The sequence below is a fragment of the Myotis myotis genome, unplaced genomic scaffold (genome assembly GCF_014108235.1).
Source record: "Myotis myotis isolate mMyoMyo1 unplaced genomic scaffold, mMyoMyo1.p scaffold_m19_p_8, whole genome shotgun sequence".
Taxonomy (NCBI): Eukaryota; Metazoa; Chordata; class Mammalia; order Chiroptera; family Vespertilionidae; genus Myotis; species Myotis myotis.
Window position 1 is genome coordinate 19,324,833 of NW_023416390.1, and position 25,511 is coordinate 19,350,343.

Consider the following 25,511-nt stretch of genomic DNA (forward strand, 5'->3'; position numbering starts at 1 on the left):
AGTCTAGTCTTTAAAAATAAAGATCTACTAATACTTTATTTTGAGGCAAACACAAAAACGCTTCAAAGTTATTTGTTGGCAATATCATGTCACAATAAATCAAACTGTCCCATCCTTTGACAGAATTAGGTACTGTAGCTCCTAAGTTTGTATTCTTCAGCAATTCATCCCATTCATTCAGGCACAACTGTACTTCTAGAAGCAAGGTGGAAATATCTTTTTAGGTAAAGAAAGGAAACTTACGCGTAGAAAGCTGTCTGTTCAGAGGTACCATACAGAGATGGGGAGATCTGGATCTCGGGATAACTGTTACTGGAATTTTTCAGCGTGCCGAGGCCCATGGCAGTGGTGACAAAGACGATGGGGAGGATGACCTGGGCAACGAAACCTTTCCAGTTCCTGCGGGTGTGGTGGAATCTCTTAATGAGGATGGCCATTATCTTCTTCAGTAACAGTCCGAAACCATCCAGTCTCTCTCCTGACGTCAGGATTTTGTCTGATTAAGAAAAAGAGATTTCAGTTGGTTCTGGAAAGTCCTAATACATCAAATAATAAAGTTACTCCAAAAACTACGGATAGATGATATAATGTGATATGGTGGGAAAACCTTATATTTTAAAGATTTGGATTTTAGGTTCAGCTCTTTACTTATCACCTTTGGGTTGAACCCCTCCAGCTCATAGAGCTTCATGTAAAAGTGTTTTGAAAATTACAAATCACCATACAAAATATATCGTTAGTCATGTACATTGTAGTTTTGTACATCAAGGAGACATGTAGAAGTTTATAAATGAACATTTGTCCCCAATCTTCAGTCTCCGTGAGGGTTCAGTATGTATGACTAATTACTAATATCGAAGAGATAGTTTCTAACAAGACACTGAATTCAAATAAGGTAAATGGAAACTAGAATATCAGTGTAGGCTAAGAACTCATTCCTACTGTGGGAAACTGGGAAACTTAGTCATTATAAGTCTCACTGTCTCTCATTCTTTTCTTTTTTTGGAATAAGAATATTTATTACTTACTTATTACTTTTTGCATGGCTTATACCTACAGTATATATTCTTAATATATTTTTATTGACTTCAGAGAGAAAGGAAGAGGAAGAGAGAGAGAAAAACATCAATGATGAGAGGGAATCATTGATCAGCTGTCTCCTGCATGCCCCCTACTGGGGATTGAGCCCAAAACACAGGCATATGCCCTTGATGGGAATTAAACCCAGGACCCTTCAGTCCACAGGCCAACATTCTATCCACTGAGCCAAACCAGCTAGGGCTATCGTATATTTCATTTTATTGTCTTTCATTCTTAATGTGAAGTCCAATGAATTCACCTTAAACATGGGGAAAGGAAAATGCCTCCTCCAAAGTATAATCCTAGTTCAAACACTTATTCATTACATTCTCTTTAGAAATTTGGTGTACTTTTATGGCATTTCAAAACTCCATTATTACCACTAGAGTCACAAAAAAGAGCTTATTAGGCAAAATGTCTACCCTCTTGCCCTCCAAAATGCTCTTCAGGTGTTGAGGAAAATTCCATGGCTTCTAAGAGTCAGAGCAACTGCGGAGGCCATAAATTGTTTCCTCCTTAGTGCTCTTACAACTGATAAGCTCAGCATCACCCCCTAAAATTAGGTTCAAATATAACATTCTCTCCTAAGACCTGCCGCCAAGCAAGCACGTGATAAGTTGACAGTATCCACTCTGTGGATATTTTAAATTCTTCATCACAAATTATGCAGCACAAAAAATCATGATCTTCATTTAGCAGATAAGGACAAATACAAAGCTGCTTAATTTAAAATGAACTCCAATTAAACAGAGTGAACAAGTTTAAATGAAAAGTCGTATCTCTGCAAAGGGAAATTGCAGAAGGAGCTGAATATATTAAGTTAATTAGTATGCTTTTCTGTTTCTTAAGAAAATTCTGTTTCATAAGAATGGCTTACAGGTGGATCAAACAGAGCTTTCTAAAAGATAATGTCGATGATGGGTACCTTTTGACTAAAGAAGAGTTCCAAATTATGAGACAAATACAGAACATGTACTTCCTGAAGCAACTGACCACCTTCAAAGTCCTCAATTCCATGGACTCAACGGCTCTTTCCCCAAAAGATGATAAATGGGGAAGATGGCAGAGGACAAATGAGACTCCCAAGTTCCAGAATTATACAAACATTAGAGATTGCCTTTTCTGAGTTTTGAAGCTAGGCAAATGTTTAATGAAAAGTTCTGTTCCTAAAGACTTTTATAAATTTCAGCAAACTATTGAAATGACTACTCCATAATTTATACATCATTTTACTATATGCTTCCTTAAAAAAAATAGTGTTTTCAAAGGAATAAATTAACTGTCAGAAATAGAATAACAGAATAAAAGTCATTTTCAAAAGAGCTCAATTCTTCAAAGTCATGTCAAGAAACACAATTTTTCAAGTGTATATTGTGTGAAAAACATGGAGGAGGGCCCTCTTACTTTAGAGTCAGAGCCATTAGGTCCAACCTCATCAATTCAGAGACCCTCCTCCAAAAGCATTTCTCAGAGCCTGAATTTTCTCAGCACCTGAATTGTTCAGAGAGGTGAGAAGGTTAGACATGTTTTCCAATGAGTTCCAAAAGGAGTGATGACTATATTTTTAACTTTTAAAAATTACATATAAAAGCTTAAGCGACCATTATGACTGGTCTACTGAACGACTAGTTGACCTGTCACTATGTCACGCACTGACCATCGGGGGCAGACGCTTAACACAGGAGCTGCCCCCTGGTGGTCAGTGTGCTCCCATAGCCAACCTCCGGTGGCCAGCCAACCTCCCGTGGTCCCTCTCCCTGGCTGTCCGGCCCCGATTGGCCGCCATCGGGACTGGGCAAGACGGGCCCCTATCCGCCCTGATCAATGGCCAGGCCGAGGGACCCCACCCATGCATGAATTCGTGCACCAGGCCTTTAGTGTCTAATAATAGTCAGTGAACGTAACTTTGTTCATTGTGGAATAGCACGAGTTACAAGAAGGATTTTAACTTGTTGAACACAAATCTGAGATTGTAGTAAATTACATCTTAAAAATGACTACTGGTGGGTGGAGAAATACTCATCCCTGCCCTAACAAGAAAATTCTTTCACATTCTTCAAAACATTTTTAGAGAGTTTGATTTGGTTAAGTAAACATGTTTTTACGTTAAAAAGAGAAAGCTAATATTTCTTTCATCATTTTAATTTAGGAAAAAAATGTAAAGTTGAGTTTTTAAAATTTAAAATCTGTCATGTGATTGTCTCATTTATATCATTTACTGACATTAAGCAAAATATGTGATTAGATTTATACCATCTCTGTCTGTGAAGTTGCTGCTGCTCACAGATAAATCATCAGGAGTTGAGATGCCATTGGTACTGGAATTTCCAATCTTCTTTTGTGTTAAGTGCTCAAGACTCATATTACTGGGTTTGTGCGACTCTTTAGTCAAGTTCAGAAAGACCTGGAAAGAAAAGACAGAACACTTTGTTAACATAAAATATGCATATCTTTTCTAGTTTCTAGGGTCAATTTTGATTTTGAATTTTTATCATGTTAATTGAGACAATTGTGACTTTAATTGAACATATTTGTATGTAAAAGATAGGTATTCTCTAATTGGAGCAACATGTGTGTTTTTTTAGAAGTCAGTCTTACAAAAGAATTATATTGAGATAATTTTAAGATTTTATGACATGTTAATTTTAAAAAATTTTCTTTCTTTTTTTTTTTTAAAAAAAAACATATTATTTTAAGAATACAGCAAGTTATATCAGCTTTAAGAAATGTCCGGATGTACCTCCTCCACGGTGGTATCTGAAATGCCATAGCACCCGATGTTGAGGTCACCCATGCCGTTGTCCAGCGCTCTTAGGAGTGACAGGTAGGCCCCTGAGACTTTGGTGCTAAATGGAGGAAGGACATAAACAAGCTCTCCCCCGATGTCCTCCTTCAAGTAGGCTTCAGGGAGGTGTGACCGGATCATTGCTGTCACAGCCATCGTGTCACATATTGCATTTGCATTTAGATTTGGACTCTAGAGATAAAAACAGCAGTTAAATACTCCCTTGTCTTTACATGTAGTGTCCAAGGGCCCTAATCAGAGGGTGGTGCATTCTTTTTGTCCACCCCTAGGGGTCCCTGTCCCACTAGGGGTCCCTATAGTTGTATGCAAATAACTATTCTGGCTCCATTCTCCCACCTCACCCTGTCTCTTCTCCAACCTCTTCTCCATCCTCTGCATCACTTGAAACCACAGTCTCTCTTCTGTGTGATAGTTCTTCAGGCTCAGGTGCAGCCCTTCCTCAGAGCCTTTACAATTGCTTCTTTGCCCCCAGACTGTGTGACATGGCTCATTCTCTCCCCAGCTCCAACTCTTGGTTCAAATGTCACCTTCTCAGAGACTCCTTCTCTTACTACTCTATTTAAAATGGCATCATTCAAGTATTCCTTGTTCCCTTCTCTGCTTTATTTCTACCCATAGTATTTATCACCTGCTAATAAATTAAATAATATATTTATTAATTGTATCATCTAAATTCCTCATAATTCATTAGAATATAAACTCCATGAGGGCAGCGATTTTAATCTACAAGATCCTCAATGCCTAGAACAGTGTCCAGAGCACATAATAAGACATAACACACACAATACAAAAAATTTTGAATGCATTAATGAATATAACAGTAAACTACTTTTTATATTATGAAAGTCACATCAGGATAATTAGATAAATAAATGACAATGGTCAAAACCTGACTGACATCATATACATCTTGCACAATTTGATAAATCATATGCTATTTTAGGCAGTACAGGGATCCTTAGCATTTTTGGTTTTCAAAGATGTACAAGAAAAGAACCAATTGTCTGCCTGAGTTGGTCTCCACATTGCCACTTGAGGAGTACTGACCAGAAATTAAATATATGATGCCATATTCTCTTAATTTGCTTTTTTTAAAATTTTTGTGTTTTATATTATAAAAAATAAATCTATTACCAGATTGTAGATACAAAATAATTAGCGATTTACATGCAATACACATCAATATTTCAAGAAAAATGATTTTAAATATAATAATGTTACATGCAATAAATATTAATATTTTAAGAAAAAAAGATTTTAAATATAATAATGTTACCAAAACTGTACTAACAAAGTATAATAATTTGCTTTGGATAGAGTAGAAAAATCTACCTGTTAGCCTTACAGGATGAAGTGCTGGGGAAAATGAAAGGCTGATCCTTCATCAGTAACCTAAGGAAATAAGTCTTTCTTTACCTAGCACAATGGTTCCCACTGTGATCCCAGACAAGTAGCATCAGCATCATCCAGGACCCAGTAAGAAATGTAGTAAATTTGGAACCTTATCCCAGACTTATAGAATCTGAAACTCTTGGGGTGGGGCTAGAAGTCTGGGTTTACCAAGACCTCCAGGTGTCCTGATGCTTCCTCAAGTTTGAAAAACATGAATCTAACATATGAATAGTGAATTTTAGCAAGGAATAAAGTTGGAGAGATTCTGCCCATTTCATACAAAATTCACTCATGACCCCATAATAAGGTGTATTTTCTCTCCCACAGACCTTTTTCTTGGTGAGAGTGAGGTGGTACCCATCCCCAAATGCCTCCTTGAGGTAGAACGGTGACCCGCAGCAGCGGAGCCCCCCCATCTCCAGGAAGGCAATGCGGTCGCTCAGCACTTCGGCCTCATCCAAGTGGTGCGTCGACAGGATGATTGTTCTGGCTTGAAAACACAGAGGAGAACCAAGAATGAAAAATGAAAATACAGTTGTAAGATATATAGAGTTAGCACTGGTCCATCCTGTGATTTATGAAAAGACTCACATTTTATGAGCTACCAGGAAAACTAACAGAAGGAGCTTCCAAAAGGAATAAAGAGAAATTCAGAAGGAGTATTCCTAAGTATTTAGGGGTCTCTCTCCCTTTCCCACCCTCCCTTCTCCCCCTTCCTTTCATCATTATGAAGCAGTCATTTTAAAGACTTTTTGAATATTCCTCTCTGATTAATCCTCTCCACTCTGATTGCTCTTTGCTTCACATCCTGCACTTATTTAGTCTGTTTTCAGTTTATCTTCATTTGTGTATGTTTGGTCTCTCTAATTAGATTCTAAGCTCCTCTAGGCAGAATTTGGAACTTCTATTGGATTTCTATGCTCTCAAAAAGGCCAGTTAAGTGCTTAACTCACAGTGGGCACTACATTAATATTAACTCCCTCTCTCAGAAATTTAGCTGGGAAAAGAGAAGACTTGGGAAAAGGAAGAGACCGTGTGGGATTCTTAGTGAAGATTATGATAAACAGAAAAAGGCTTCAGTTTGTTTGTGTGTATCCCAGAGAGCAAACCTATGACTGTTGGGTGGAGAAGTTATAAGAAGGTACTCATACCAGTTTTGTTCTTGGATATGACATCCCATATACTTCGGCGAGAACATGGGTCAACGCCAGTGGACGGTTCATCCAAAATGACCACCCTTGATCCACCAATGAGAGCGATGGATATGGATAACTTCCTCTTCATGCCTCCTGACAATGTTCCAACTCTCTTATGACGGTGGCTATACAGTCCAGTATCTTTTAAAGTCCTTCAAAAAGAAAGTATGGTGGTTACTTTTGACAGCTAGAGCATTAGAATATTGCAAAAATTTAATAAGTACCCTAAATGATAAATATTCACTAAACAACAATTATATGCTCAGCAAGGTGCAATAAACTATTAAAAATTCATGACATAATTTTCTATTATTTATCATCTAGCTGAAGGTATAAAATTAATGCTCAGGAAACAACACAAAGGAATATGTGGTTCATTATTTTATTCATTCATTTGACAAATATTTATAGAGTTTTACTTTTTGGTGCCAGACTGTGTTTTAGGTACAAGTGGAAAAGCAGTAAGCAGATAATGTTCCTACTCATAAAGATATTATTTCTGTGTGTCTCATGATAAACATATTTCCAAGTAAGTATGCAATATGCTAGGTGGTGATAAACGCAATAAAATGTAGCCTCACTGGTGTGGTTCAGTGGATGAGCATTGATCTATGAACCAGGAGGTCATAGTAGCGGGTGTGCAGGAGTCAGCCAATCAATGATTCTCTCTCATCATTGATGTTTCTATTTTTTTCTCCCTCTCCCTTCCTTTCTGAAATCAATAAAAATCTATTTTAAATAAATAATGAATGAATGAATGAATGAATAAAGGTACACGAGGTAATAGTGCCTGGGGCATGATGTTTTAGGCACTTACATTATATATGGAAGTCTCTTCAGAAGGTGACATTTTGCCAACAACCAGGAGAGTGGAGGAGTAAGTCAAATAGATGTTTTGGAAAAGTTGCTTTAAGTAGAGGGAACAGCAAGTGTGCAACTGGGCTAGCGTGCCAAGAGCAGAGTAAATGTTGGGAGAACAGAAAGAAATGAATCAAAAGTGAGACTGGAAACAGGTCAAGTAAGGCCTCAGGGATGGCATGCTCTGACCTGTAGTTTACACAGGTCACCAGGATGCTCTTTGAAGAATCAACTGTATAATGGAGGGTAAAAGCTGGGGGTCGAGTTAGGAGGCTTGGATCAGCATAGTAGTCACAGAGATTAAAAACAGAGGATTTGGGGCAATATGGGAGCCAGAGTTGAAGACATTTAAACAATACTTGTATATGGCATTAAATGTATTTGATACCAGAGGAGTAAAAACAAAATAAAACACAAACAAACCTAAAACTCAACTGGTTTGTGAGGAATTGTTCCCTATGGGTATTATCACCACAGCTTGGCTTCTCTTGGAGAAGAGTTACCCACACACATTCTCATTCTTGCCGTCACTGACCTTTTCACTTCCTCGTGCAGCTGCTTTTTGGTCCAGTGGGGAACTTTGATGGAGCCATATAAGAGGAGGTGCTCCTTGGTGGTGAGGTAACTGAACAGGACGTCATGCTGCATGCAGACGCCCATGCTCTTCCGCACGTTGTGCAGGTCCTTTTTGATATCTTTCCCGTCAACAAAGATGGTACCTGCTGAGGTCCCAAACAGCCCAGTCAACATGGAGCTGGAAATAAAGAAATGATAAAGCAGGTGTAAGCCAAGCATTGAAGCTAGATTTTAGAAACAAATACATCTCAGTTGTTAGTAACAAAAAAAAAAAAAAAAGTTAATAGTCTATCTCCTTAGATAAGGTCAAACTATGAAAGAAAATGGTATTAAATGGGAATAAAACAATAAAAATTACTTTTAAGCTTTTAATAATTAAGAGTGTTACATAAATATGCATAATGATGATGATGAAAATGGGGGGGGGTGGCGGTGGTAATAACGACAGAAATTGTTGGACTTTTTAATTGCAGTCCCATCTCTCCTTCAGCAAACTTGTGTACTTCCTTGGCATCAGATAGTAGCTATAGGTAGGCTATTAGTCTCAAATTTGGATCTCTAGTCCAGATCTCATCACTCAGTTTCAGGCTTGCTTTATAAATCCAACAGGAGATATCTTCCAGGGTCCTCTAATTCAACTTGCTTAAACCTGGACTTGCAATCTTTGAACTCAAACCCATACCCTCAGTGATATTACCTCCTTCACCATACAATGCATGCATACCATGGCTGCATAAGCCTCAGACCCTGTGTTTTTGGCATCCTTCTCCTATCTTAGTCTCATAACTCCACCACCTTCTTTCCATTTTTCCAGCCACCACCACAGTGCAAACCCCCATCATCAATTGCCTACTGCCGCTGTAGGCTTCTAACTCCACTCCTTGCATATTCTCTGGCCATCTCAAGTCCCTTTCTCCACTCTGTGACTAGAATATTCTCACCTAGATCATTTCTTGTCATCTTTTAGATGGTGAGTGAGTTGGGAAATTATTTAATAATTATTTTCTTCACTAAAATGTAAGCTCCATGAGGTTAGGGAAAGGATCTGTTTTCTCACCACTCTGTGTCAGTACCTAACTAATGCTAAGAACTTCAGTGACTAATGTGGATTACATAGGGGATCAATAAAATAAGCAACCCTTCCCATAAAAACAGTAAAACACAGAGACATAGAAGCATAAAACTCAGAAGGAAGGCAGGGAGGGGAGTGAGTGGGAAGAAATCAACCACAGAACTTGTATTCATATATGCATAACTCATGGACACAGACAATAGGGTGGTGAAGGCCTGGGGTGGGGTCAATGGGTGGAACAAGGGGACATATACAAGAGGGCAATACTTTCAACAATAAAGATAAAAACACACATATAACATATTTCAGTCTTTATATTAAAGCTTCATATTCAGAAGAGTAAGATGGTAACTTTCTTGGTTAAAATGACAACCTCTTCAAAAGCCTCTCTATCTCCTTTTTTCATTGGCTTCTATTGCCTGTTAGAAATCTTGCCTTTTATGCATTCTATTCACATGAGAAAGGCAACTCTGAATTTAAACAGGTCATGTAACATGGCTGCAGGTTCACTCGTTTCATGACCTTCCTTTGTCCCCTTTTATTTACACAATAAGTTAATTTGAATATGCTTTGGCAGTCACTGACTTTACTCATGGTGATAGTAAATAGGATATCCAGGCACTGACACTTTTTCTCAAATAAGGGCTCAAGCTCCCACAGCATCTTGGAGCTGACGCCCAGCTGAGCAATATGGAGCATGGGAGGTGAATAGCAAACAAAACAAAACAACAGTCAAAACAATGTCAATTTTAAAACATTTGATTCTCTTCTCCACTCAGACACAGGAAAGTGCTAGTTAAGTGAAGAGTGAGAAAGTCCAGCTCATGTACCTCTTCTGTCTTTTTTAAATCTTTATCTGAGAGCTGGTGATTCTTTTGTTTATGAAGCAAGGTGAGGCCTCCCTGTGAAGGAACAGCTGGGGCTGAGTGTGTTTATACCAGAGCATGTAAACTCAAGCTTATATGTGAGTCAGGAGAGAAATGCAAATAAGTGAAACAGGCTGGGCACATGACATAGTATAGGCTGATGGGGACCAGAGATAAACCAGAAAGCAGATGCCCCCTTTAAGAGAAAAGTCACTAGCCTGGCCAGCATGGCTCAGTGGTTGAGCATTGACCTATGAACCAGGAGATCACAGTTTGATTCCTGGCCAGGGCACAAGCCTGGGTTGTGGGCTTGATCATTGATGTTTCTATCTCTCTCTCATCTCCCTTCCTCTCTAAAATTAATAAAAATATATTTTTAAAAAGAGAAAAAAAGTCTCTAATAAACCCAACCAAATGTGCTGACCCAAGACTGTGGATTCAATGTTGCCAAAACTTCCTTTTATCTGAGATGCCAAGAATATTTGTGTGTGTTTTTTTGTTTGTTTTTTATTAGAACACTCCCCTATTTTTAAATATTGGCACTGAATTAAAAATTTTAAGAAGTGCTGGGTGGGCCAACACTAGGTGGAACAAACAAACCTGCCTGGTGGGCCTGACCTGCCCTTTGCGCTCACAGTTTAAGATCTCTGATTTACACTCCATCCTTCAGTATACAGGTTGAGCCATCTTAATCCATCTGGGAGCTATAATGGCTTTACATTTTATGAAAGAGGTAAGAAAATATTAAATAACATGCTCCTGTGACAATAAGTGTTAAAGAGTAACCTACATGGTAGTAGTTTTCCCTGCTCCATTGGGTCCTAGCAATGAAGTGATGTGCCCTTCATAAAAGTTCAGATTGAGGTTATCAACAGCAATTTTCGAGCCATAGGTCTTTGTGACTCCATGCAGGGCAACTCCAACTGTGAGATCTTTAGGTTCAGGCTCAATGTTGGAAGGAAACATGTATTCAGGACCTAGAGAGAAATCAAGAGAAGTGTTGTAAGCTCGCTAAGAAAGAAACCACAAATTAGACTTTTCTTAATTAAATTATAACCCTCTACATAAAAAATAATTCTGGAAACAAATGATCTGTTATAGTGCTTAGACTCCTCTCTTGGTTAAAGAATGAATAAGAGTGTGGGACCACATTCTCTAAGGTTTATAAGGCCCTTCTCTGTCAGAAAACGCAGTCCCACAAAACAGCGTCATTATGCTGAATTCTGCCTTATTTTCAAATATTGAAAAAAACAAGTCAAAGGTTTGTTTGGATATATGATACCAAACTTATTAAATAAATGTCTACAAGCTGTGATTTTACAGTGACAAGGCTATCTCATTAGCTCAGATCTGTGGTTTACAGAAACCAGTTCATTAACTGCTCTTTGCATCTCTTTCAAGCATCGCAAAAGGATCACTTATACGGGTCATCCTTACTTTAGAAAAATGGCACTACTCATCCAATGTCAGGGAGACAGGAGTTTTATTCTGTTTGTCCAGTGTTGGCAATGGGTTGTGCTAAGCTATCCATACCTGTTACTCGGTTACTCCTTGTGAGTAGTGACAGATGGCTGGAGTGAGGGGTGCAGATTGTGGCCAAGGAACAAAATTTTTCTCTGTGTGAGCCTAACTGGACCACAAAGGGATCTGCAATATTGGACTAATTAGTGCCATATGCTAACCAACTGAGCTAAGGAGCCACAATTTAATCTCCATAAGAGTCCAAACACATATATGTGGATATATTCATCCATGATTAAAAGTGTAATTTAAGAAAGCATAATTTAAATCACTAGTCATGTAAGTTTTATATCACTTCTCTCCTAATAATATATAGTGTTGACCTACTTGTCTTGCTGGCAGATGGGTTGGTGTTCTGCATCATGATATTAGTAAACATAAGGCCATTGCTTTTCTCATGCTTCACCTCTGCGCATCCAAATCGCTCCTTCCAATAGGAAGGAAGGATTGGGAAATACCACGGGGCTGCCATGCCATATGTACCTGTAATAAAAATATATTAGAAAAAATAACTATTAATTGATTGTCAACATTAAGCATCAGAAGCTAAACAACATATTACTATATATGGTTCAGGATACAGGGTTTTTTTTGATACTATATAAAACTGAAGAGTGGTCTCGGTTTTCAAAGTTAAGTAGCTGGCCTGTGTAGCTCAGTGGATGAGCATCGACCTCTGAACCAGGAGATCACGATTCAAGTCCTGACTGGGGCACATGCCCGGGCTATGGATGCAAAAGGCAGAGATCAATGATTCTCTCTCATCATTGATGTTTCTATCTCTCCCTACCCCTTCCTGTCTGAAATCAATAAAAATATTTTTTTAAAAAGTAAAGTAAAAAGATAGCTTTTCTTTTATCCTTTCCTTTTTGAACAGCTTCATTGGGGTATGATTATATATTATAAAATTTACTCATTATAAGTAGAGTCAGACATTTAGTAAATTTATAAAGTTGTTTAAGCGTCACCACAATTCACATATTAGAACATTTCTATAACTTTAAAAGCTTCTCTTACGCCCATTTGCAGATAATCCCTGCTCCCAGTCAAGTCCCAGGTAACCACTGACCTTATTTCTATCTACATATTTGCCTTTTATACAAATTTTATATAAAGAGAATAATACTCTTTTACTCATTTGCAAAAAAATGTACCAGTATAAACAAGGCTTAATGGAAAAACTCCTAAGCAAGTTAGAAATGAAGACTACTTGAAAGCTAGAAGGGAAAAACCCAACTAGTCATTTTCCATCAGAATTGGGTAAATTCTCCTTAGAATTAAGAGACTTGGCTTTTGCCTTACACTCCCATTTGGAAAGACTGGATTTCATGCTTCTTAATTCACTCCATCCTATAAAGAAACACCAGAGAAGAAACTCCCAAGTACATCCTCTCATCTTAGGAAAATTCTGGTTAATTTTGGAATTTAACTATTTATTTTTGGAGATTATACATGGTAAATAAAATACTAGAAAATATGAAGTAGCTGATTAATATGTTCATACCTGGGAAAACATTCCTGACATACCAAGCAATAAGGAAGTAAATGAAAGAGTCAGCTAGAATTAGACAGCACAGCCAGCCAAAGGAGGTGGTGTCATCCTGAACAGGGGAACTGTACATATTTTCCCACTGGAGACCTGAAAAGTGAACACATATATTTATTCTTGGGTGAGACATATTGCAGTGGCGAAAGATAAAATCCACTTTTAAAGAAACTGAGCCTACCAATGCCCTGCTCCTCATATCGTGCAATGTATTGACTTGCATAACTGAATGCCGTTGGCGACAGAAGGCTCTGTGAAGAGAACAAAACAGCAATGATCGTTTTCACAGGTTTCATCAAAGGGATCTTAATGCACTTAAAACTTTGGACATATGTAGATTAAAATCGTATTTAAAAATACAGAGGTCCCTTACCAAGCCTGCCACAACTCTGAGAGAACAGAAGAGGGAATAGCAGAAAATAAAATCAAGAAAATTGTAACTTGGAAAAGACTTGTTAGAAATCGAAAATATAGATCTAAACTTACTAAATGTTGCTCAGATATTAGGAGCCAAATGCTGTTTTTACTTCATAAATAGATTTCAGGTAATAGAAGTGATATGAGAAAATACACTAAAATATCAATTGATTGAATACTTATTATTGCAACAAATTAAAATTTTAAATTTTGTTTAAACCTAAAGTAGTAAAAGTTAAATGAAAGTTATTTATCACTTTCTATTTCTTTATGGAAACTTCTTAGTCAATAAAGAGGTTTACTTCTGCTTTCCAAATGTCATGATCTTAATCCTTTCACTAAAATTCTTAAATTAATCTAGTACTTCTGAGTTCAAAAGCAAAAAAAAATCAAAATTGATTATATGCTGTTAGTGCATTTATTTTTATGCCTGTAAGTTATATTGTATGTCATGAGAACATCAAAATCATTCATATGAGAGAATAATTCCAGTAATAGAGGCCTTAAAGTAAGAAATCTTGATGATCTTTAAAATTTGACAGATTACATTTTAACTGTTCTTTCTTCAGGAACTATTTCTTAACAGCATCAATTTATGGTTTTAGAAACTGTGGGAGAAGTGTTTCTTCTTCATAGTCTTGTGCTTGTAGGGTATGCAATGATGTAGAAAAACACTACCAGGACAGTTAAGCTTATATTGCAATCACTAAACTTTTAAATTTAAATAACTTTCTTTTCAGTTTGAAAGTCTAAAAACAAAACCCGAAAAGGATCTCTTTTTCTCATACACTGGCCATTCCATGTGACTGTTGACTCACCATGAATACTTTCACTACATAGCTCAACTCATCGTCAACTGTGACGAGAACAATAAACGGGAAAAAGGCAATGATGTATATGAGGCTTCCGATCAGAGCGGCGATGTTGGTGTTGTTAAAAAAGACACTGATGAGATAGCTCATGGCAATAACCGACAAGCTATAGTCCGAAAAATACAGGAACAGAATGAACCCATTGGTTTTAGGAAGAATATTGCCAAACTTGAGGATAAAGATGAGGATGGCAATTGTAACCAGCAAAAACCCAACACTCTCGATCAGCCAGGCAAAAAAATGACTGGAGGAGTTCACACCCATCATCTTCATGTACTGTAAAAAGGAAAAAGTGTTAGCTGCTGATGAAGCTGATAAGTTCTCAAACAACAATTTTTCTGTACCATGCAAAAATGCCCAAGAGGCACTGCACATATGTGAACTAGGTAGGCATCTTAATGATTTTCATAAGTCAAGTATGTGTCCATGCTTGTTCTGTGAAAGTAATATGACCATTTATTCTAGCCCATCTTAGTATGTCCTCAGAGAGCCCCAAAATAATAAAATAATAAATGATTTGGATGGTGAATGTTTTATTTGTGTGTGTGTGTTTACAATTCAATTTTTTAACTGGTATCTAACTGATGTCTCCAGATTAAATTACTTTAGAGTAGACCATCAAAATGTATGGTATCCCCTGAAGAATTTTACATGAAAATAAAATGTGTCGTGAGTATTTTCAGCTGTTGAAAAAACATAGTTTATGTAAAATTCAATGTTGGGACTGATATAATAAAACTAAATATTTTTTACTAAACAATCAGTATTCATGTTCCTGGGAGAAATAAAACAGACCTGATTCCTAAGAATTTAAAATTATGGAAAATTTTTGGAGGGAGACTTTCTGTCTTTTGCCACACCTTCCCCATCTTTAAAATCACTGGCAGCCTAGGTCAGGATTGTCATCTTTGTTTTCCAAAAAGACATTCACACACTCAAAATGAACTCAGGTATCTTAGAGAATCTATATCTCTTTCTCCATTGATATTCTTTAATAACACAGTGATACTCACAGAAGTCAAGGCATTTCACCAACATAGAAAAACAGATCAATAGGATGCGCCTATGCATTAACTCAAAAGGATTGTGAAGGACTTAAATTCACCTGGACCTTGGTTGTCTTGAATTTGGTGACATGTGGTATTTGGAGAAACCTGGATATTCTGGTTTCTAGTTTTAACAATTCATAATTAACATTAAACTTCTAAATCTGATATTTCAGAAAAAAGAACCTCAAAGAAATATTCCACTAATTTTACAATCCCCACCTTCTTAACTTGTCTAGAAAAAAAAGGGGGGAATGTGCTCAAACAAGAGAGTGAATTTTACTTTCTGCCTTTGCAACTTATCACATTTTGATAACTCTCCTGCTCCCGTTGTTACCATGGAAACAGCTACCTGACTGCCAACAGTTTAGCTGTGGGCCTTAAGCTAATCACCACTGAGAAAAAGCCTCTGACTTTTCCTCTTAACTTTGCCCTTTCCTCACACTCTTTTCTCCCTACTGCTCTCTCCTCCAAGGCCCTATCACCCTTGATTGTAAAGACTCAACCTATGTTTCCATAGGAAGGGAAGTGTGGGTCAAAGTTAAAAAATCAGCATGGAGCAAAGCTTCACTGGGGAAGTTTACCCATCATTGAAAACAAAATTACATTTTGGTGTGAAAAAATCCTTACATACTTTATTTTTAAAAATATTTCTCTGCACCCCAACCCCTTTGGGAAAATTACTGTGTCATGTTTCATGACTACACTTCAGAGATATTCACCTATTCAAGTATGATCATGATGTGCTAGCTCTTTATTTGCCTTTCTTGCTATTTGTAATTTGAAGATGGAAGATGTGTTTTTTGTTGTTGTTGTTGTTTTAGTGAGTGTCTGCCTATTTAAATATAATTAAATGAGGCGTTATAGAACTGATGTAGCTACTCCAAAGCTAATATTCACCACCAAACTTTATGCGGTCTACAAAATATATTTACCCCCCATTGTGTGTCAGTAGGAGACAGTGTCAATATACTTCACAAAGTGGATATAAAATATCCATGACACTATCAAGGACATGGCATAAAGCTGACTCCATTAGTATAAATACATTTTCCTTCCCTGACAGTTGATAGCTGCAGTATAACATATTTATAAATCTAAAAAATTATCCATCCTTAGCCTTGTTAAAGATAATTTGGCAAACCTGGAGACCAGGACTAAAGGTGTTTATCATTGTAATTTTGAAATTTTTGAGACTCGAGATCAGATTCCTTTTCCCAAGATTTGGTAAAAGTTAGAGACTCATTATTGCCTTTTATCGAAACAAATAGAGTTAGGTGCTTTAAAAAATACTCACCACTTAACATTCTAGCATGAAATTTCAGTGTTAAACTTTAGGATTTTATGCCATGAGGAGAACAGCTGCTATTCATAAAGAGTCAGAGCAATGAGAGCATGTAAGTCATCCATAAATTATCCAGATTCCCTGCCAACTTTGTTATAATAAACAAGACCAAACTTGCTGATGGAAGATGGCCCAGAGAGAATGGTTGGCTATGCTTTCTTGGATGTCGTTAGTTCCTCCTCAAAGTGACAGGTGTCAGGTGCCAACTTTGTAAGCATCACATGTCTCAAGCCTCCCAACCTGCCAGGGCAATGCATCAACACCTGATAACCTGCTGCTCAAGGGAAACCCTCTGGACAGTGGCCAAAGTCTGCCCCAGTTTGTGGCAGAAATTAATGAGAAGAAAGAGATTCTGTAAGATTTTGCATAAATGAAGCTTATGCACAGGGATTGGCATTAGTGCTATCAGGAAATCATAAATATTCATATATTTTACTTGACAGTAATGTGTTGCACATTCAGTTCAGTAGTATGCCAAGCACTAATTTGAAAAGAATAATATTTTCTGACTCAATTTTAAAAATCCTCATATCAATAGATATTTTTATTCCTTTTTAAATTATTATTATTATTTTAAAATATATTTCTATTGATTTTTTACAGAGAGGAAGGGAGAGGGATAGAGAGTTAGAAACATCGATGAGAGAGAAACATTGATCAGCTGCCTCCTGCACACCCCCTACTGGGGATGTGCCTACAACCAAGGTACATGCCCTTGGCCGGAATCGAAACAGGGACCCTTCAGTCTGCAGGCCGATGTTCTATCCACTGAGCCAAACCGGTTAGGGCAATATTTTTATTACTTTTTTTAGTAAGATGTACAGGATGTTGTGATCATTGCTTGAAATGTTCCAAATTTCCCCTAGTGGGATGGATGGTGTATGACAAAAAAAGCATAAAAGGTTGTCTAAAGTGAAGCACCAAAGGACTAAAAATCTTAAATAATCTTATTTGATCTATTAAATAAAATAGATCAAACTAACCCATAAATGAAGAATATATATAATACAAATATATAATACATACATATATATACATATACTAGTATACGTATATAATGTGTGAAAAAGGACTCTTCCATGTATTATAAAAACAGCTTTTATATAGCTTTAATATTCTGATTTTTAAAAGCAAGGAATGCAGAACAAAACCCAAGGGAAAGACATTTTGAAATATTTTTTAAACTACAGTCTTAATCTCTTCAATAAACTTATTTGTCTTTAATATTTGTGTTAATTTCTTTAGCAAGTTAAAGGAATTCACTGGAGTCATACCACAAGGAGGTCAAGGATTAATGGTTTTATCGAAATAACAACTAACTTGGTTTTCTTGCCCAGAATTGGGAACAATTACAGAAGAAAAAGACTCTGTGTGTGTGTGTGTGTGTGTGTGTGTGTGTGTGTGTGTGCGCGCGCGCGCGCTACCTTTTTAATTTAATTTGGAATGAGAAGGAAATAAAGAATGGGTAGCTTTAGAATTTAACTAAATATACAAAGGATGACATTAAAAAGTAATTCTGAATCTCTCGTAACCTAAGAAATTATCATCATCTTCAAAAGTCCTTAAGAGTCCATGCTACTAAAATAACATTGTGAGAGGGAAGGTAGCTATGGTGTAGAAAGGATCTGATTGGAAGTCAAGACACTTGACTTCTAGCCAGATCTACTATTAACTAGCTCCACCATTTTCAGCAAGTCACCTCTCATTTTCTGGGTTCAGCTTTTTTATATTTAAAAGGAAGAAGGTTAGTTTAGAACTATGGGCAATGGTGGGAGGCTGAGCAGGAGGCACTGGGAATATTCCACTCATTCCTCACCTGCTTCCATTCATCTCACAAATAGACCATGTTCCTTTGAATTCAGGACATCACTGATTTTAAAATGTGCCATTATTTTACATGCAACGAAGAAAGAAAAATCACTGCCAAATAAATTGACACCCTATCAAACGCATCCCAATTTCAGAGGCTTTAAAATGTGAAGAAAAAAATCATTACCCTGGAAGTGATAAAATGTGGATAATTGAATGCCTCCTATGTTCCGGCAGTAAGAGAGCTCCATTATGGAAATACAGTGCTGAATGAAGTCTTGGTAATTTTCATAAAGAGATCAGGCCCAAGTGGATAGGAACTGGAAGATTCAAAGCCTGATCCTCTGATTCCACGTTCACTGATCTTTAATTATATGAGTGACCCCCAAGTTCAGCTGGTTAAATTTAGTAAGTGGATGACTGAAAAATGAAGACATAGGACTACCAAACAGACATTTGTTCATTGTTAAAAATGTCTTTCATATCTTTGAGTGAGAAAGGACTCTTTATCATGCTTTGATATTTTTTGGTGACATACATAGATGCTTACAAGTTATTATCTTTAAACATAAAATAATATAATGTGTGTTTCATATGTATATATTATATATGTAGGTATATAACACACATGTTTCCTGTGCATTTCTACCACAAGTGATATTTTTAAGGTAGATATTTATTTTGAAGTAGAAAAGAACTCCATTTTATCACAGTTTTCTACTTCAAAATTTTCCATTAATCTGTGAAGATTCACTTCTGAGTACTAGGAACCTGAAAGAAAAATATATGGTAGGAACTTACAACCAAAATCATTGTCCAAGGAATTAAGAAACCATTGTACTTAATCCTGCAAACAATGGGGCTCAACCCAGTTGATGAGACCTTCATTTATCAACTTGTAACTGAACTCTAAAAATGCAGCTATGAAGATCAACCAGAATTTAACAGAAAAGGTAAGAACTTTAGGTTCAAGCTGTAGGACAACCTTAGAAGCCTGACACTGAATTAACACAAATATGAAGCAGTGCTTTATACCTTGTAAGGAGAAGTAATCAATTGCCTAGCAGCATTAGCAAAGTAAGTCTGAAAAGTATAAGTAGATTAACAGGTTACTCAATTATCTCAGATTGTCAGCCAGGACTTGCAATAATTATTGTGCCCCAGTTTTGAAATGTTTTTGCTTTCTCTTCACTCTTGAGTGTAAGAATGGACTCATTACAGGATGAGCAGATAAAATAATTCCTTTTCCAATACAATCCAAAAATCACATAATGCTTTTTCATAAATTCTAGAAAGAATATATTTTGGATTTGGGGATAATGATGCAGAATATGCTGAAGAAGAGATCATGCTTTACCTCCTAGCTACTCTCTTCCATTGTTATATTACTAACCTAACAGTAACATAACATAAAATTCTTAGTCTATAAATCATGAGCTAGTGGGATATAGAGGGGAAGATAATTGAAGGAGACAAGTTATTCTGGAAAGAGAATTTGCTTCTTGAGAGCTGAAACAAGCCATATGTCTATGTCTGTGTCTGGCTGTGTCTGTGTCTGTGTCTGCGTCTGTGTCTGTGTCTGAGTCTGTGTCTGTGTGTCTGTGTCTGTCTGTGTCTGTGTCTTTGTGTCTGTCTGTATCTGTGTCTGCCTGTGGCTGTGTGTTTGTGTGTGTCTTTGTCTGTGTCTGTGTCTGTGTCTTTGTCTGTATCTGTGTCTGTCTGCGTCTGTGTGTTTGTGTGTGTCTTTGTCTGTGTCTGTCTGTATCTCTGTGTGTGTCTGTGTGTGTGTCTGTGTGTGTGTCTGTTTCTGTGTCTGGGTTTCACATCCCCAGATTCAACAAACCATGGATCAAAAACAGTATTTTTGGTTCATAGTTGGAAATCTGAGAATGAGGAGGGTTGACTGTATGCATTGATCTATGACGTTTTATATAAGAAACTTGATCATCTGAGGATTTTGGTATCTGTGGGGGTCCTGGAACCAATCCCCTATGGATACCAAGGGACAACTAAAGTTTTGGTGGAGTCAAAAGTTATATGCAGATTTTCAACTGTGCAGGGGCCAGTGACTCTAATCCCCAGGTTATTCAAGGGTCAACTATATATCTATACCTATATTTATATCATTATTTGGACTCATTTAATTACCGTGCCAATAATCTTCTTGCTTTAATAGCATTGTTATTTTTTAAACTTCTTTGTTAGATCTTAAGTCCTAAGGTGACTGTTTGGGCAAAAATTATTCTTAGGATCATTAATTGTACTTAAATTTTATACAAAATTATTCATATTTTATTTTCAGAAACACTTATAAAATACCATCTATGTAATTTTTTGGGAAAACAAAATACTAACTTATCAGCTGCCTTTATGATGCAAAGATATATATTTTTTTAAAAAAAATTTTATTGTTGAAAGTATTACACAGGCCCCTCCTATCCCCCCATTAACCTCTTGCAGCCCGCTATAAAATCTATTTCTAAAACACAAGGTATGGCTCAGGCTTTTTGAATTTGTATAGGTATGATGAAAATCATAGTAATTTATTATACAAATAGAACTTATTCAGAATAAGAAGAGATCCTCAACATACCTCATGAAGCCGGAGGTCTTTCTCATAGACAAGCTTTTTTACAAATGCAGCTATAAATACAACCCAGGCAACCATGAGCACGATTGGAAGAGAATAAGAGACACTGGTTAGGAAGCTGCAAAAAAACAAAAACAAACAAACAAAAAGAAAAATCCAGTGACCAAAATGAATGCCATGCTTACAGAGAGCAATATATAAAAAACACACTCCTTCTCACACTTAAATTATACTGCATTTTTTGAAATTGAGAATAATTGCTAATGTTACTCCTTTATTTATGAGATGTGAAGCTGACAATAGTAGGCCCATGATTTTCTTGCTCTAAGGCTGCAAGGACAAAAAACAGCTCTAAAGGGTTAGATAAAATTGCCATGTTGTTTAAAGGGTGTTTGAGTATGTCTTGTCCAGGAAAATAATTATTATATAGATATAATTGCAAGGCCCCAAACCCTGCTGCCTAAACCAAATTCTTATCTAAAAGGCAGGCTTAACATTAGGTGATAATTGGTTTATCTAGCTAAAATCTGTATCTTCCCAAATTACTGTATTTATCTACTCTTTGGAAGCTCATAGTGATTATTAAACTAAATTTTCCAAAACAAGGTAAAATAAAACTTAAGACCTTCAATTTAAAATGCAGACAAAGAACTTGAATTCAGGAGATTTTTCATAAAGAGTATAGAAATGTCTTTTTTTGTAATGTGTGAGCTAGAGGGTCATACACCAGAAGACCTCCTCAGGACCACCTGGATTCCTCAGTGACCTGCCCATGATAGCTGAGGGTTCTAATGCAGTGTTTCTCAAAGTTGAACACTCATCAGAATTGTCCAGGGGGCTTATTGAAACACAGATTTCTGAGCTCCACCCATAAGCTCCTAATTTATTATATCTGGGGTGGGATAAGGAATTTAGATTTTAAACAATTTCCCAGAAGATATGATGCCACTGGTCCATACTTTGAGAACCATAGCTTCCTACTTTGGCTGTCTTTCTATGAGCTAAGCAAATGAGTAGTTTTCAATGAGAGAAACTCTAAATTGATCTGATTTGCATATTAGGTTCCACTGAGGCTTTTACCTGGAGAAAGGTCCCAAGGCCATTTCCTTTTTAATCTATACGGCTAAGGAATTACCTTCAAGTTCCCCATGAAAAATACAAGTATTAATGGAACATGACATCACCATCATTCATTCTCACTTTAGCATCAGAACTGTAACACCATCAGAGGTATGAGGTTTTTTGTTGTTTTTTTTTCGGTGGGAGAGGAGCGAGGTAGGGTTGGGGCCATATGCAATTTTTTGGTTCCTAGGAACCTGTCTGGCATGGGGTAGGCACTTAAAGGATATTTGTTGAATGAATTTTGTCTTGGTTCAGGTCCAGCCCTGATGCTGCGTCTGGCTCTAGTATTAGGCAAAAGCCCTTGTTCATTAATAACAAATCCCCTGCAATGATTCTTCTAAGTGATTGTGTATTTTAGATTTGATATAGGACAAAGAAAAAAATGCTGATCTTGTAATCTAAGGACCAGTGGGGTACCAGCTCTACAACTTGGGACATGTAACATAACCTTTGTGAATTTTCTTTTTTTCTTTTTCATCTGGAAAGCATGGCTCATAATACCTGCGTGGGAGGAACAAATGAGCTAATATATGCAAAAGCACTCTGTATGCGACAGAGTTTATATGTACGTGTGAGGCATTATAATCATTCTCCCATAAAGAATGCAAAGTATAGTCACTTTTAGTCTTAAAAGAAACATCTAGGTACCTGGGATTTACAAGGGGAGGAAGGGGAGCAGGAAGATAGAGGAGAGTTTTCATCTAATTGAACCCACAGGTCTTTACTATTACTGCAAGCCTTTGTGTTTCACACGTGGGTCAGGCTGCAAAGTCCTTCTGGCCTTCACAATAAGCAGCTCACCTTGACAACCCACTGACACAGTCCTTGCCTGTCTGCTATATCACAGCTGCACAAAGCGTTACATACCCTCTTCGAGTCTATAGCTTTAAAGCTATACGTCCAGAGAAAGAAAAAAAAACATTCAGAGCATCTGAATTGCATATAAATTGCAATAACTGGGCTGAATAATGAGTACAATTCCTTTAAAGTAATATTCAGCCTCAAGCTTTTGTGTATGTGAATGAGCTTAAAAACACTTAGTTCTCCAACCTTTTTTTTTTTTTTTTTCACTCTGGCAAGAGTGGAGGAGCCATTCAGTGTTACCCAACTGGAAGATTTCTTGAACATTCATATCCAATTGTCTAACAACATGATACTTAAGTGGGTTTTTTTGTTGTTGTTGTTCATTCGGCAAAACCACTTTAAAGATTCCTAGCAAGCGGACTAAAAGTACATGACATAGTTTTAGGCTGCACATTATTTATCTAGACAGTTGATCAATGATGTGTTCCATCAAAATGTTCTATACAATTGACCATGCATTCACATGTTTTTAATTAAATATGAGAATTGGAAGGGGTTTTAAGATTGTCTTGTTTATCTCCCTCATCTGACTAGGACAGGTAAGACTGGCAGAGAGCGGGGAACATGAAAACCATGCAGCTGTGCATGCACTGAGGCTGGAGCCCAATACTCGGAATTCTGGAGTCAAAGTCTTTGGAAAGCTGTTATGATAAAGAAAACACAGATCATTTGATAAAATAGACCCCGTCCTGTTGGTAACCAAGAGCAGCTACGTTAGAGCTGTGCCAGAAACAAGCATTTGACAAAAGTTTGGTGAAAATTTTCCCTTTCGCTCCCAACGTGTGAAGGAATGGACATAAATGAGTTCTCAGAAAAATGGTGGATTATTAACAAGGGCTGCAAGAGCACTAACTTACTTGTCTTTCATGTAGCAGGGGTAAGGAATTGCTTGGACCTGGACTGCTATTTCCTGGGAGTTCCTTCCAGTCTGCAATTCAATGATTGCTCTTTCAATATTATCCTGTAAGTAAACAAAAGCCCGGCCATAGATCTGGTTGTGTGATGGAGAATTATGCGGCCCCGGGGCCCAAATCTTGGCCCTTATGTTTCTTGTGGTCTGTGAGGTCTTGAGACTCATGCGGATGGTATATTTTACGACAGGAGGAAGAGAGACATCATCAGATTCATAGCCTCTGTATTGGCTTGTGTTAGAAGGAAGCTTAAATATAACACCTAAAAATAAAATGGCAACAACAGCAGAAAGGTTAGTTTATGGTTGACATCATTCATTGTTTGGAAGGTACACATAGGGGATTTCCAAACAGGCAATTTCGTAGTAATATGACAGTAAGTTCAGGCTCCCAATTTACAGAAAAGATGGCTAATTAGGAGTTACAATCTGAGAGATTCAAAGCAAGAGTTTAAAGATATAATCACAAACAAAGTGGCCATATTAAATATATCACTCCAAGCCAGTTACTGAAATAAAACACACACAAACACACACTTCACAATGAATACTCTTGACTAATTATAAGGATTGACTCAGCTTTACCCTGTAACTATGAAATCCTTTTTCAGTCTTAATTTTAACCATATCAACAAAATTACACCTAAGTTGAAGGTTCCTCTGACAATAAGGATGGTTGACTTCATGAAAGGCTCTTGTTTCTAAGGACATTGGAGTGACTGGAGTGGACAGTATCCACCCCCCCCCCCACCACCACCACCCTAACTATTTTCCTGAGTTCTGGATGAAAAAGGTGAGGGAAGAATTTGGCCAATTTTAGTATAAGAGAAACTCAAACTCTAGCTGAATAACACTTACTTCCAAAGAGTTCATTGCTTTTGTAGAGTCTTTCAGCCTCTCTCTCCATTTCATCTACACTTTCTGCTGCCTGAATGCGGTCATATAATACACAGGAGGAAATATTTACTGTCAGGGAAGATAGTGTGTTGAGATTATCAATGATGTCGATGCTGTTCTCTAATTTCAGCCTTAGACTATCTGAAGAAGCAAAGCAAAACAGACAGAAAGCATGTTATGATGTTGTATTATAATGTTGTTTCTCCCAGTAGTACTATGAGACAAAAAAATGACTTGGTAAGTATATACTAAACCAGACAATAAATGATAGAAAGTTGCAAAATTTATTCTAAAAATATAATACTCTACATTGAGAAACATATGTCCAGTTTTACAAATATTCATTGAGGACAATGTTCAATTATAAATGCAGTAAACCCAAGTTCAAAAAACAATACAAACTAAGTTAAAAGTATATTCTGCTATAATTTAAATAACAAATGGCTAAATGTGAATACTTTTTTAAAAAAAATTCTATCTACATGTAGTTAGAAAGAAAACTATAAACTGGAGGTGAAAGTTTCAAATAAACAGTAATGCCTGCTTTGTTTCGAGAATGGGAATGTAATAATTTAAACAAAGAAAAGTCTATTCAGAGTGTGTATAGAACAAATAAATTATATTATTTATGATGTTGTTCTACAGAATCATTTCTTAGAAGACTGTGAGAATCTATGCCACACACAACTTTCTAATATTGTTTGATTTAAAACCTATGTGGGTTAT

The 25,511-nt window shown here is 36.9% G+C and overlaps 1 protein-coding gene across 6 annotated transcripts in view; it reads right to left on the reverse strand.

The window, feature by feature from the left end:
* The window catches only part of ABCA12 (ATP binding cassette subfamily A member 12), a 176,191-nt gene that overhangs the window by 37,111 nt on the left and 113,569 nt on the right, over positions 1-25,511 (reverse strand). For 5 of the 6 annotated variants that reach the window (XM_036319527.1, XM_036319526.1, XM_036319525.1 and 2 more), the window contains 14 exons: positions 24,747-24,926; positions 23,836-24,151; positions 20,996-21,110; positions 14,149-14,478; positions 13,095-13,164; positions 12,872-13,006; positions 11,695-11,850; positions 10,637-10,823; positions 7,868-8,086; positions 6,430-6,626; positions 5,608-5,768; positions 3,821-4,057; positions 3,334-3,484; positions 244-496 (listed from right to left, as the gene is read on the reverse strand). In XM_036319527.1, the coding sequence (XP_036175420.1) occupies positions 244-496; positions 3,334-3,484; positions 3,821-4,057; positions 5,608-5,768; positions 6,430-6,626; positions 7,868-8,086; positions 10,637-10,823; positions 11,695-11,850; positions 12,872-13,006; positions 13,095-13,164; positions 14,149-14,478; positions 20,996-21,110; positions 23,836-24,151; positions 24,747-24,926 (2,707 nt within the window). The remainder of the gene's footprint in view (positions 1-243; positions 497-3,333; positions 3,485-3,820; positions 4,058-5,607; positions 5,769-6,429; positions 6,627-7,867; positions 8,087-10,636; positions 10,824-11,694; positions 11,851-12,871; positions 13,007-13,094; positions 13,165-14,148; positions 14,479-20,995; positions 21,111-23,835; positions 24,152-24,746; positions 24,927-25,511) is intronic. The other variant, XM_036319528.1, reaches the window with a different exon arrangement.